At 44.8% G+C, this 14770-nt stretch overlaps 1 protein-coding gene across 1 annotated transcript in view; it reads right to left on the bottom strand.

The window, feature by feature from the left end:
* The window catches only part of LOC110516808 (adhesion G protein-coupled receptor L3), a 361807-nt gene extending 347271 nt beyond the window's left edge, over positions 1-14536 (bottom strand). Inside the window, 1 exon segment of the mRNA XM_090211801.1 lies at positions 13845-14536. Within this exon segment, the coding sequence (XP_090067927.1) occupies positions 13845-13849 (5 nt within the window). The 5' untranslated portion in view covers positions 13850-14536.
* Between the last annotated feature and the right edge of the window lie 234 nt (positions 14537-14770).

Genomic DNA, 14770 nt, shown 5'->3' with positions numbered 1-14770 from the left:
ACACTGGCCTTGTGGATTGATCCCCATTCAACTCAGAAATAGTCATGTGTGTCAAGCACCCAGCTGCAGGCAGACGTGTGTGTGTGTGTGTGTGTGTGTGTGTGTGTGTGTGTGTGTGTGTGTGTGTGTGTGTGTGTGTGTGTGTGTGTGTGTGTGTGTGTGTGTGTGTGTGTGTGTGTGTGTGTGTGTGTCAATTGGAGAGGAGTGGAGAGTGGTTTTGTTTTGTCTTGGTTTGTAGAATGTAGGGAGGAAGAAAGAGAACTGAACAAGAGATAACAAAAGATAGTCACACCATAAATACACTGAATCTGTCTGCCTGTCTGTCTGCATGTCTGTCTGCCTGCCTGTCTGCCCGTTTGCCCGTCTGCCCGTCTGTCTGTCTGCCTGTCTGTCTGCCTGACTGTGTGTATGCCTGCCTGTCTGCCCGTCTGTCTGTCTGCCTGTCTGTATGCCTGACTGTGTGTCTGCCTGTCTGTCTGCCTGACTGTGTGTCTGCCTGTCTGTCTGCCTGACTATGTGTCTGCCTGTCTGTCTGCCCGTCTGTCTGTCTGCCTGTCTGTCTGCCTGCCCGTCTGTCTGTCTGTCTGCCTGTCTGTCTGCCTGTCTATCAGTGTATTATGTACAGACAGACTGTATGTTATGCTGCCTGTCTATCTGTGTATTATGTACAGACAGACGGTATGTTATGCTGCCTGTCTATCTGTGTATTATGTACAGACAGACTGTATGGTATGCTGCCTGTCTATCTGTGTATTATGTACAGACAGACTGTATGGTATGCTGCCTGTCTATCAGTGTATTATGTACAGACAGACTGTATGTTATGCTGCCTGTCTATCTGTGTATTATGTACAGACAGACTGTATGGTATGCTGCCTGTCTATCTGTGTATTATGTACAGACAGACTGTATGGTATGCTGCCTGTCTATCAGTGTATTATGTACAGACAGACTGTATGTTATGCTGCCTGTCTATCTGTGTATTATGTACAGACAGACTGTATGGTATGCTGCCTGTCTATCAGTGTATTATGTACAGACAGACTGTATGTTATGCTGCCTGTCTATCAGTGTATTATGTACAGACAGACTGTATGGTATGCTGCCTGTCTATCAGTGTATTATGTACAGACAGACTGTATGTTATGCTGCCTGTCTATCTGTGTATTATGTACAGACAGACTGTATGGTATGCTGCCTGTCTATCTGTGTATTATGTACAGACAGACTGTATGTTATGCTGCCTGTAAAAAAAACCAGGAAATGTTTTTTAGAGCCCAATTTATACAGTCCCATTCGGACCACATTCTTGGTCAGCCTTATCTATCTCCCCGTGGACATGAGTGGGAGGAGACCTGGGCCGTGTGGGTGGACGGGGTCCGTTATAACACATGGTGGCTAGTTAACGAGTGGGAGGAGACCTGGGCCGTGTGGGTGGACGTCTGTTTTAACACATGGTGGCTAGTTAATGAGTGGGAGGAGACCTGGGCCGTGTGGGTGGACGGGGTCCGTTATAACACATGGTGGCTAGTTAACGAGTGGGAGGAGACCTGGGCCGTGTGGGTGGACGTCTGTTTTAACACATGGTGGCTAGTTAACGAGTGGGAGGAGACCTGGGCCGTGTGGGTGGTGGTCTGTTATAACACATGGTGGCTAGTTAACGAGTGGGAGGAGACCTGGGCCGTGTGGGTGGTGGTCTGTTATAACACATGGTGGCTAGTTAACGAGTGGGAGGAGACCTGGGCCGTGTGGGGGGACGTCTGTTTTAACACATGGTGGCTAGTTAACGAGTGGGAGGAGACCTGGGCCGTGTGGGTGGTGGTCTGTTATAACACATGGTGGCTAGTTAACGAGTGGGAGGAGACCTGGGCCGTGTGGGTGGACGGGGTCCGTTATAACACATGGTGGCTAGTTAACGAGTGGGAGGAGACCTGGGCCGTGTGGGTGGTGGTCTGTTATAACACATGGTGGCTAGTTAACGAGTGGGAGGAGACCTGGGCCGTGTGGGTGGACGGGGTCCGTTATAACACATGGTGGCTAGTTAACGAGTGGGAGGAGACCTGGGCCGTGTGGGTGGTGGTCTGTTATAACACATGGTGGCTAGTTAACGAGTGGGAGGAGACCTGGGCCGTGTGGGTGGTGGTCTGTTATAACACATGGTGGCTAGTTAACGAGTGGGAGGAGACCTGGGCCGTGTGGGTGGTGGTCTGTTTTAACACATGGTGGCTAGTTAACGAGTGGGAGGAGACCTGGGCCGTGTGGGTGGACGTCTGTTTTAACACATGGTGGCTAGTTAACGAGTGGGAGGAGACCTGGGCCGTGTGGGTGGTGGTCTGTTATAACACATGGTGGCTAGTTAACGAGTGGGAGGAGACCTGGGCCGTGTGGGTGGTGGTCTGTTATAACACATGGTGGCTAGTTAACGAGTGGGAGGAGACCTGGGCCGTGTGGGTGGACGGATGCAGTGCCTTAGACCACTGTGATACAGCCTGGAATCGAATCAGGGTTTGTAGAGACGCCTCTAGCACTGAGATGCAGTGCCTTAGACCACTGTGATACAGCCTGGAATCGAACCAGGGTCTGTAGTGACTCCTCTAACACTGAGATACAGTGCCTTAGACCGCTGAACCAGGGTCTGTAGTGACACCTCTAGCAGTTAGATACAGTACCTTAGACCGCTGAACCAGGGTCTGTAGAGACGCCTCTAACACTGAGATGCAGTGCCTTAGACCGCTGAACCAGGGTCTGTAGAGACGCCTCTAGCAGGGAGATACAGGACCTAAGACTGCTGAACCAGGGTCTGTAGTGACACCTCTAGTACTGAGATACAGTGCCTTAGACCACTGTGATACAGCCTGGAATCGAACCAGGGTCTGTAGTGACTCCTCTAACACTGAGATGCAGTGCCTTAGACCGCTGAACCAGGGTCTGTAGAGACGCCTCTAGCAGGGAGATACAGGACCTAAGACTGCTGAACCAGGGTCTGTAGTGACACCTCTAGTACTGAGATACAGTACCTTAGACCGCTGAACCAGGGGCTGTAGAGACACCTCTAGCACTGAGATACAGTGCCTTAGACCGCTGAACCAGGGTCTGTAGTGACACCTCTAGCAGGGAGATACAGTACCTTAGACCGCTGAACCAGGGTCTGTAGTGACACCTCTAGCAGTTAGATACAGTACCTTAGACCGCTGAACCAGGGTCTGTAGTGACACCTCTATGTGGGAGATACAGTACCTTAGACCGCTGAACCAGGGTCTGTAGTGACGCCTCTAGCAGGGAGATACAGTACCTTAGACCGCTGAACCAGGGTCTGTAGTGACACCTCTAGCAGGGAGATGCAGTACCATAGACCGCTGAACCAGGGTCTGTAGTGACACCTCTATGTGGGAGATACAGTACCTTAGACCGCTGAACCAGGGTCTGTAGTGACACCTCTAGCAGTTAGATACAGTACCTTAGACCGCTGAACCAGGGTCTGTAGTGACACCTCTAGCAGTTAGATACAGTACCTTAGACCGCTGAACCAGGGTCTGTAGTGACACCTCTAGCAGGGAGAAACAGTACCTTAGACCGCTGTGCCACGCCTCGCCAAGTTTAAAACTGCCAGGAGGATAGTAGTAACAGGCGCTGCATAACAACCATCAGGAGATTAAGAGCGTAGCCCGTGCCAACGCCGCCTCGGCGTTACGGCTGCATTTCACACTAAAGCCATAGCAGAACTTTACCACAATCATGGCTAGGTAGGTTGGCAGTATATAACAGCAGAGGCTTTGTCTCCGGCAAAACCGTTCATATGGAAAGAACAGTCTGGCAAAACCTTTCATATAGAAAGAACAGTCTGGCAAAACCTTTCATATAGAAAGAACAGTCTGGCAAAACCTTTCATATAGAGAGAACAGTCTGGCAAAACCTTTCATATAGAGAGAACAGTCTGGCAAAACCTTTCATATAGAAAGAACAGTCTGGCAAAACCGTTCATATAGAGAGAACAGTCTGGCAAAACCTTTCATATAGAAAGAACAGTCTGGCAAAACCTTTCATATAGAAAGAACAGTCTGGCAAAACCTGTCATATAGAGAGAACAGTCTGGCAAAACCTGTCATTTAGAAAGAACAGTCTGGCAAAACCGTTCATATAGAAAGAACAGTCTGGCAAAACAAAAAAGTATTCTGGATGCTGAGGTTGGTGGGGAAAAAAACGGCTTGGTTTCAAAGGTGTATCTGTATCTGTTTGACACAGTGGAGGCTGGTTGGGAGGAGCTATAGAGGGACAGGCTCATTGTTATGGCTGGATGGAACTAATGGAACTGGAATGGATGGAATGGAGTCAAAACGTGGGTTCCGTATGTTTGATGTGTTCCAGCCATTACAACGAGCCTGTCCTCCTACGGCTCCTCCCACCAGCCTCCACTGGTGTGACAAACATTCAGCTCCACTCAGTCTACTAAACCATAGACCACATCTACCTCTAATTAATGGAGTAGCATAGACCACATCTACCTCTAATTAATGGAGTAGCATAGACCACATCTACCTCTAATTAATGGAGCAGCATAGACCACATCTACCTCTAATTAATGGAGCAGCACAGACCACATCTATCTAATGGAGTAACATAGACCACATCTACCTCTATCTAATGGAGTAACATAGACCACATCTACCTCTATATAATGGAGTAGCATAGACCACATCTACCTCTATATAATGGAGTAACATAGACCACATCTACCTCTATATAATGGAGTAGCATAGACCACATCTACCTCAATCTAATGGAGTAGCACAGACCACATCTACCTCTATCTAATGGAGTAGCATAGACCACATCTACCTCTATCTAATGGAGTAGCATAGACCACATCTATCTAATGGAGTAACATAGACCACATCTACCTCAATATAATGGAGTAGCACAGACCACATCTACCTCTATCTAATGGAGTAGCACAGACCACATCTACCTCTATCGAATAGAGTAGCATAGACCACATATACCTCTATATAATGGAGTAGCATAGACCACATCTACCTCTATATAATGGAGTAGCATAGACCACATCTACCTCTATCGAATGGAGTAGCATAGACCACATCTACCTCTATATAATGGAGTAGCATAGACCACATCTACCTCTATCTAATGGAGTAGCATAGACCACATCTACCTCTATCTAATGGAGTCGCATAGACCACATCTACCTCTATCTAATGGAGTCGCATAGACCACATCTACCTCTATCTAATGGAGTAGCATAGACCACATCTACCTCTAATGGAGTAGCATAGACCACATCTACCTCTATATAATGGAATAGCATAGACCACATCTACCTCTATCTAATGGAGTAGCATAGACCACATCTACCTCTATATAATGGAGTAGCATAGACCACATCTACCTCTATATAATGGAGTAGCATAGACCACATCTACCTCTATCTAATGGAGTAACATAGACCACATCTACCTCTATATAATGGAGTAGCATAGACCACATCTACCTCTATCTAATGGAGTAGCATAGACCACATCTACCACATCACATGACCAGACCTAGTAATAAGGCTAGATCATATTGAGGTTTTACCAGACCAAACACTTCCCCCACCATTGTGACCTCAACTCCAATCTGGGTTAAGCAGGCCATCCCATTCATTCACACATTACGGGTTGTGCAGTGAGCTGATAGCTCCAGTCTACTGTGAGATACAGAGCCTTCAGAGAGTATTAATACCTCTTGATTTATTCCACATTGTGTTGTGTTACAGCCTGAATTCAACATGGATTAAATATATTAGTTTTTTCTCTCACGCATCTACACACAATAACGCATAATAACAAAAGCGAAAACATGTTGTTTTTTTTGTAATTTGGTGCAAATTTTATGAAAATTTAATTCAGAAATATGTCATTTACATAAGTATTCACACCACTTTGTTATGGGCTCCGGTGCATCTAAAATCCTTTGATCATCCACTACAACTTGATTGTTTCGGACATGATTTAGAAAGAAACAATCTTTGGCCTGAAATGCAAAGCGCTATGTCCGCAGAAAACCAGGCACAGGTCATCACCCTTATAACACCATCCCCACCGTGAAGCAAGGTGGTGGCGGCAGCATCATGTTATGGGGATGCTGTTCAGCAGCAGGGACTGGTAAGGATAGAGGGAACAACGAATGGAGCCAAATACAGGCAAATCCTTGATGAGAACCTGAACAAAATATTCTGTGGTCTAATGAGACAAAAATGTTACTCGTTGGCCTGAATGCAAAGCGCTTATGTCTGCAGGTCATCACCCTTATAACACCATCCCCACCGTGAAGCATGGTGGTGGCGGCAGCATCATGTTATGGGGATGCTGTTCAGCGGCACAGGCTTCACGGTAGGGATGGGGTTATAAGGGTGATGACCTGTGCCTGGTTTTCTGAGGGCAAACGACAGGTTGGGGGTGAAGATGTGCATTCCAACAGGACAATGACCACCAAGCATACAGCCACAGCATCACTGGAGCAGAACAATAATGTGAAGGTCCTTGAGTGGCTCGGCCAAAGCCCAGACTTGAATCCCGTTGAAAATCTGTGGAAAGACTTGAAGATTGCTGTTCACCGCCGCTCCCCATCTAACAACAGAGCTTGAGAAAATCTGAAAGGAAGATTGGGAGAAAATCCCTAAATCCAGATGTACAAAGCTGATATAGACATACGAAAGACGACTCAAAACTGTAATCACCACCAAAGCTGCTTCTAAAAAGTATTTTCTCAGGGGTGTGAATACTGATGTAAACGAGATATCTGTATTTATTTTTCAGTACATTTGTAAAAAAAAAAATCTAAAAACATGTTTTCACTTTGTCGTTATGGGGTATTGTGTGTAGATGGGTAAGAAAAAAAAAAATGTAATCCCATTTTTGAATTCAGGCTGAAACACAACAAAATGTGGAATAAGTCAAGGGGTATGAATAGTTTCTGAAGGTCCACTGATTGGCTGATTTATGCTACACAAAGATAAATAACATACGTTTTGTTCTAAACTAATCCAATCTGTTAGTAGTTGGAGTTATTGCACCAGTTACTGAGTTGGTTCTTCCAGTTTGGACGACTGAGGTAGTCTCAGTATCTCTTCCTAACCCTGGCAGTCATTCTGAACGGAGGTTGTGGGTGATAAAAAATAAAATTACACTTGTTAGATGTTCTAACTCTGGCTGGATTCCAATAGGAATTAAACATCACTTTGCAAACCAGCGTCAATTGAGTGCAGGTCTGATGTGGCCTGTAAACGAGGAGTTTCCTAACACCACTGTGTTACGATATAACTAGGCCCTCAAAATAAAGGCCTTATGATATATTACGCAATGAATTGTCATAGATAATGACATTTTAAACGATAATAAAGCTGGTGGAAATGTTCAGAGGGTTCTAGGAAGAACCCTTCAAAGATTAAACGGTTCTCTGTAGAACCCTTCAAAGATTAAACGGTTCTCTGTAGAACCCTTCAAAGATAAAACGGTTCTCAGTAGAACCCTTCAAAGATAAAACGGTTCTCAGTAGAACCCTTCAAAGAGGATTCTGAGTATAACCATATACAGGGGGTTCTAATGCAGAACCCTACTCAGCACCAAATACGCTTCTACTTAGTACCTTTCTTTCTAAGAGTGTAATGCACTATTTCCTGTGCACTATATAGGGAATAGGGTGCTATTTGGGATGCGCAGAGTGAGATATATTGTCTAGTTTTAGAGGATTTCTGTCTTCACACTTGACAGAGTATTTTAGATCTCTCATAGGGAAGGCTGGGTGTATCCGACCTCATTATTTCAATTCAGGGATACGGATATATATTCAGATGTCTGGTTTAACAGTTAGGTTAGTTTTCCACTTTATAATTGGGCCTCTGACTTGATGTATTTATGTGACTGCCTGGGTTTTAAAGCCTGTTGAGTTAAAGTCTATGTAATAGTTTATAGGGAACTAATGCCAGTTCTTCAGTTCTTAGACATGGTTTAATATCACATCACACAATGCATTTTTTTTTGTTTTTTGTTTTACAATGTTTGTTTATCATATGATCACATATTTCTTTATGCTCTAGAGAAAAATATGTTATTGCTATGAGTTGCATCATAACAACTTGAATAATACTTGGATATGCACTTGGATGATACGATGACCTGATTAGCTACCGCTATAGTCAGCAGAACGAAGAATGGAGACAAGAGTGTGGCTGGTTACTGTTGGGGGGGGGGGGGGGCGGGGGGGGGGCAGACAGTGTAATTAGGGTCCTGGCCTCAGATGCACTATGACACCACTCAGACTGGCTGGGGGGGGGGGGGGGTTCAGACAGTGTAATTAGGGTCCTGGCCTCAGATGCACTATGACACCACTCAAACTGGCTGGGGGGGGGGGGGGGGGTTCAGACAGTGTAATTAGGGTCCTGGCCTCAGATGCACTATGACACCACTCAGACTGGCTAGGGGGTCAGACAGTGTAATTAGGGTCCTGGCCTCAGATGCACTATGACACCACTCAGACTGGCTAGGGGGTCAGACAGTGTAATTAGGGTCCTGGCCTCAGATGCACTCTGACACCACTCAGACTGGCTGGGGGGGAGGGGGGGGGGTCATTAGGGTCCTGGCCTCAGATGCATTGTGACATGACATGTCTTTAGTCTGGAGTAGAGAAAGGGTTAAGTTGTCCCTAAACACTGACCTAGGAACAGTTTGATGTTTAATGGGTTAAGTTGTCCCTAGACACTGACCTAGGAACAGTTTGATGTTTTTACAATTTAATGTTCTAGCTTGGGGTTGAGAAACTCCTGTCAGAGAATATATGGGTTAAGTTGTCCCTAGACACTGACCTAGGAACAGTTTGATGTTTAATGGGTTAAGTTGTCCCTAGACACTGACCTAGGAACAGTTTGATGTTTTTACAATTTAATGTTCTAGCTTGGGGTTGAGAAACTCCTGTCAGAGAATATATGGGTTAAGTTGTCCCTAGACACTGACCTAGGAACAGTTTGATGTTTAATGGGTTAAGTTGTCCCTAGACACTGACCTAGGAACAGTTTGATGTTTAATGGGTTAAGTTGTCCCTAGACACTGACCTAGGAACAGTTCATCTTAATATTATAGAAGTGTCAAATGCAACAACAAAAAAAGAAGGACCATTTGGATGTACAGTATGTACACTTAACATGATGAGCATGTAGAATGACATCTACTCTCACGGGTGGCCAATAAGATCTAGCTGAAAGCCACGTCTCTAATGAGCCACGTAACCTGAAATGAACCTAAAGATTTGACATTCAAAATTAACTAGTTACTAGGAGGTCAACCCAGCATGAGAGTAAAAGACACCCAACCGATGGATAAATTAACCCATGTTTCGGGTAATCCCAACAACCCAACGTGTGTTCTGTCCAAAATTAACCCATCACTGGGTTACCAAAAAAAAAAAAAACTAATTGGGTTGTTTTTAATCAAGCATTCTGTAGAGTGTAGTAACACTTACATTTTCCCCCTTTTAGTGGTATAGGTTAGAGTTGAACATCTCCTGACTGTCTGGGTTCATTTGTTCCTAGACACTGACCTAGGAACAGGTTTATGTCCTTCCCCTTTAATGGTATAGGTTAGAGTTGAACATCTCCTGACTGTCTGGGTTCATTTGTTCCTAGACACTGACCTAGGAACAGGTTTATGTCCTTCCCCTTTAATGGTATAGGTTAGTGTTGAACATCTCCTGACTGTCTGAGCATATATGGGTTAATTTGTTCCTAGACACTGACCTAGGAACAGTTGTTTGTCCTTCCCCTTTAATGGTATAGGTTAGAGTTGAACATCTCCTGACTGTCTGGGTTCATTTGTTCCTAGACACTGACCTAGGAACAGGTTTATGTCCTTCCCCTTTAATGGTATAGGTTAGAGTTGAACATCTCCTGACTGTCTGGGTTCATTTGTTCCTAGACACTGACCTAGGAACAGGTTTATGCCCTCCCCCTTTAATGGTATAGGTTAGAGTTGAACATCTCCTGACTGTCTGGGTTCATTTGTTCCTAGACACTGACCTAGGAACAGGTGTATGCCCTCCCCCTTTAATGGTATAGGTTAGAGTTGAACATGTCCTGACTGTCTGGGTTCATTTGTTCCTAGACACTGACCTAGGAACAGGTTTATGCCCTTCCCCTTTAATGGTATAGGTTAGTTGAACATCTCCTGACTGTCTGAGCATATATGGGTTAATTTGTTCCTAGACACTGACCTAGGAACAGGTTTATGTCCTTCCCCTTTAATGGTATAGGTTAGGGTTGAACATCTCCTGACTGTCTGAGCATATATGGGTTAATTTGTTCCTAGACACTGACCTAGGAACAGTTGTTTGTCCTTCCCCTTTAATGGTATAGGTTAGAGTTGAACATCTCCTGACTGTCTGGGTTCATTTGTTCCTAGACACTGACCTAGGAACAGGTTTATGCCCTTCCCCTTTAATGGTATAGGTTAGAGTTGAACATCTCCTGACTGTCTGAGCATATATGGGTTAATTTGTTCCTAGACACTGACCTAGGAACAGGTGTATGTCCTTCCCCTTTAATGGTATAGGTTAGGGTTGAACATCTCCTGACTGTCTGAGCATATATGGGTTAATTTGTTCCTAGACACTGACCTAGGAACAGGTGTATGCCCTTCCCCTTTAATGGTATAGGTTAGAGTTGAACATCTCCTGACTGTCTGGGTTCATTTGTTCCTAGACACTGACCTAGGAACAGGTTTATGCCCTCCCCCTTTAATGGTATAGGTTAGGGTTGAACATCTCCTGACTGTCTGGGTTCATTTGTTCCTAGACACTGACCTAGGAACAGGTGTTTGTCCTTCCCCTTTAATGGTATAGGTTAGAGTTGAACATCTCCTGACTGTCTGGGTTCATTTGTTCCTAGACACTGACCTAGGAACAGGTTTATGTCCTTCCCCTTTAATGGTATAGGTTAGAGTTGAACTTCTCCTGACTGTCTGGGTTCATTTGTTCCTAGACACTGACCTAGGAACAGGTTTATGTCCTTCCCCTTTAATGGTATAGGTTAGAGTTGAACATCTCCTGACTGTCTGGGTTAATTTGTTCCTAGACACTGACCTAGGAACAGGTTTATGCCCTCCCCCTTTAATGGTATAGGTTAGGGTTGAACATCTCCTGACTGTCTGAGCATATATGGGTTAATTTGTTCCTAGACACTGACCTAGGAACAGGTTTATGCCCTCCCCCTTTAATGGTATAGGTTAGGGTTGAACATCTCCTGACTGTCTGGGTTCATTTGTTCCTAGACACTGACCTAGGAACAGGTTTATGCCCTCCCCCTTTAATGGTATAGGTTAGGGTTGAACATCTCCTGACTATCTGGGTTCATTTGTTCCTAGACACTGACCTAGGAACAGGTTTATGCCCTCCCCCTTTAATGGTATAGGTTAGTGTTGAACATCTCCTGACTGTCTGAGCATATATGGGTTAATTTGTTCCTAGACACTGACCTAGGAACAGTTGTTTGTCCTTCCCCTTTAATGGCACAGGTTAGAGTTGAGGAACTCCTGGAACAGTTGTAAGCCCTTCCCCTTTAATGGTACAGGTTAGAGTTGAGGAACTCCTGGAACAGTTGTAAGCCCTTCCCCTTTAATGGCACAGGTTAGAGTTGAGGAACTCCTGGAACAGTTGTAAGCCCTTCCCCTTTAATGGCACAGGTTAGAGTTGAGGAACTCCTGGAACAGTTGTAAGCCCTTCCCCTTTAATGGTACAGGTTAGAGTTGAGGAACTCCTGGAACAGTTGTAAGCCCTTCCCCTTTAATGGCACAGGTTAGAGTTGAGGAACTCCTGGAACAGTTGTAAGCCCTTCCCCTTTAATGGTACAGGTTAGAGTTGAGAAACTCCTGGAACAGTTGTAAGCCCTTCCCCTTTAATGGTACAGGTTAGAGTTGAGAAACTCCTGGAACAGTTGTAAGCCCTTCCCCTTTAATGGGGAACTCCTGACTCAGTACCTGTGGGATATGTAAAGGAGAGTGAACCAGGGCCTTTGTGATGTTTACAGTTATAAAAAGGTGACAGGGTTCAACATTTGACACATCTGGCATCTCTGACCAGCTGACCTGATCAACAAGATCTATGGGTCCTCGTTACAAGGCCATAACTGGGGTCTGGGGACTTCCTGGTTAGGTCACATGATCAGGAAAACTCCCTACCCACAATCAGAATACTCACAATCCCAGGCAGTCTGAATGAACTATATTTGAAAGACATTTGATCTCGTAGGATCTCTAAATTGAAGGTACGGCAAGCTAGCTACCACAAAGAGAACAATTGCCTATTCAGATATGTTGTGTGTGTGCTTGCATGTGTGCATTGTGTGTATATTGTGTGTGTTATGTGTGTGTATATTGTGTGTGTTATGTGTGTATATTGTGTGCGTTATGTGTGTATATTGTGTGTGTTATGTGTGTGTTATGTGTGTATATTGTGTGTGTTATGTGTGTATATTGTGTGTGCATGTGCATGTGTGTGTGCTTACATGCGTGCATTGTGTGTATATTGTGTGTGTTATGTGTGTGTATATTGTGTGTTATGTGTGTATATCGTGTGTGTATATTGTGTGTGTTATGTGTGTGTATGCTATGTGTGTATATTGTGTGTATATTGTGTGTGTGTGTGTGTGTATATTGTGTGTGTTATGTGTGTATATTGTGCGTGCGTGCGTGCGTGTGTGTTGCCCAAAGCCTCTCTGAGCATCAGTGAGATATATATCTGCAATCCTCTCTCTTCAGAACAGACAAACCAGTGTCCATGAATCATCTACAGTGAGACAAAGTTATCAGCCATTATAACATTACCAAGGCCCTCAGAAATGTAGCCTTTAAACGAAGTCGATTTAGTGCACTACTTTTCAGCAGGGCCCATAAAGGCTCTGGTCAAAAGTAGTGCACTACGTAGGGAATAGGGTGCCATCTGGAATGTAAGCCTTAGAGGATACAGTCTGGGGATCATATGCAGTGGCAATCCATGTCAGTTGATGATAAATAACGACATGACATTATCTCCTACCAGTCTATCATGTTATTGATTTCATTATTGATCGATATCGGACGCTGCATTTTTTTTTGCTGTTCATAAAATCAAGGTCATTTGTGCCTTGATATAAATACGAGGTTTATAATTCATTCAAGTCACACCGGGCACTTCCTGAAACATTGGCCTTGTTGATTTTTCACGAAACCTACTGAATCCATCTGGTATTATTGGATGAAAATGGAGCGTTCAGGTTTCTGAACAACACACAAGTGGCTGGATATGGCTGCCATAACAACATGTTTCCACCTCCCCCCCCCCCCCCCCCCCCCCGAGTCTCTCTCCCCCCGCACCGCATCCCATCTCGGGTTGTTTTGAACCATGATAGAGCGGTGAGAATAGAATCTCATGACACCCACACAGGAGACACGAAAAGGAGCAGCTATTTTCAAACGCCATAAACAACTAGATTACTGTGTTTGTTATTACCCGCAGAGCGGCGGACATGTCGATGAAACGTTAGCTGAGGAAAGGTAAATAAGGAAAATGTGTTTCTATGGATTTATTTGGAGGAGCGATAAGGCGTTAGGAATGTGAGCGTATCTAACCAGCACCTCGCGCGGGGACGGGGAGCGACGCCCATTCCATCCCGTCACCGCTACCGAGCATCATCAGTCTCGAACACTGCTAACGGGAGAAGCTCGAGCCTACCGTATATCACCCCCACTGCACAGTGCAGGCCACTTCTATTCTAACATCAACTAGGTCATTCATAACCGTAGAAAAACGATGCATTGACTTACCACATCTCACACGAAGCTGCAGCAATGGTCGCGCGCAGATCCAGGCATTGAAAGCGCAGTGTCTTTACAATTACCGTCGTCTCCCTTGTAACAGTCCAGACTTCTTACTTGGAAGCAACAAAAAAAATCCCCTCAAATGAATGAAAAATTAAGCAATTTGATTCCAAGTCAGCGATGCTTTTATATCGTCAAGGTAAATTCTGATTCCTCTTATAACAACAACAAAAAAAAAACGCTTAAACGATATATAGTCTTCGCAGTTGTTGATTGTAACATGGGCTAACGGACAACCTTTCGAAGGCTCAGTGTTTAGTATCCAGATCACTGTTCACAGAACGCCACCGGTGAAGGGGTACAGACCCCAACGCAACGAGTCCAGGATTGGAAGAGAGGACGGGAACACTATAGCTAAAGATCCACGAAGCCAGCTCTCTCTCTCTCTCTCTCTCAGTTCTGTCTCTTTCTGTATTTCTCTCAGCTCTCACTCGCTCTCGCTTAGCGGTCTTCAAAAACGTCCACGTAGAGAGCACGTTGACCTGTTCGCGGGAAGAGCAAAGGGGTCAAAAAAATGACAACCCAATTTGGAAGTGGATGCTCAGACGAGATCAGATTCGGATAAGTGGAGCGGAGCGCAGAGCGATGCAGGCGGGCTTGTGGTGATGCCTCCTCGGGCAAGAAGAGGGAACCAAGTCAAAGGAAAACACGGAACTGGATCGTGGCTCAATAAGTGTGAGAGGGTTCCATCTGCTGTATGAATAGAATACATTAATCATGAAGCTCTTCATCCACATTTACTGAATAAAAATATAAACGCGACATGTAAAGTGTCGGTTCCACGTTTCATGAGCTGAAATACAAGATCCCGCAAATGTTCCATTCAGCGCACAAAAAAAAACGTATTTCTCTAAAATGTTGTGCACAAATGT

Source organism: Oncorhynchus mykiss, chromosome 19 (genome assembly GCF_057628025.1).
Source record: "Oncorhynchus mykiss isolate SJ-2025 chromosome 19, ASM5762802v1, whole genome shotgun sequence".
Lineage (NCBI taxonomy): Eukaryota > Metazoa > Chordata > Actinopteri > Salmoniformes > Salmonidae > Oncorhynchus > Oncorhynchus mykiss.
This window is presented reverse-complemented; position numbering and strand designations above follow the sequence as displayed.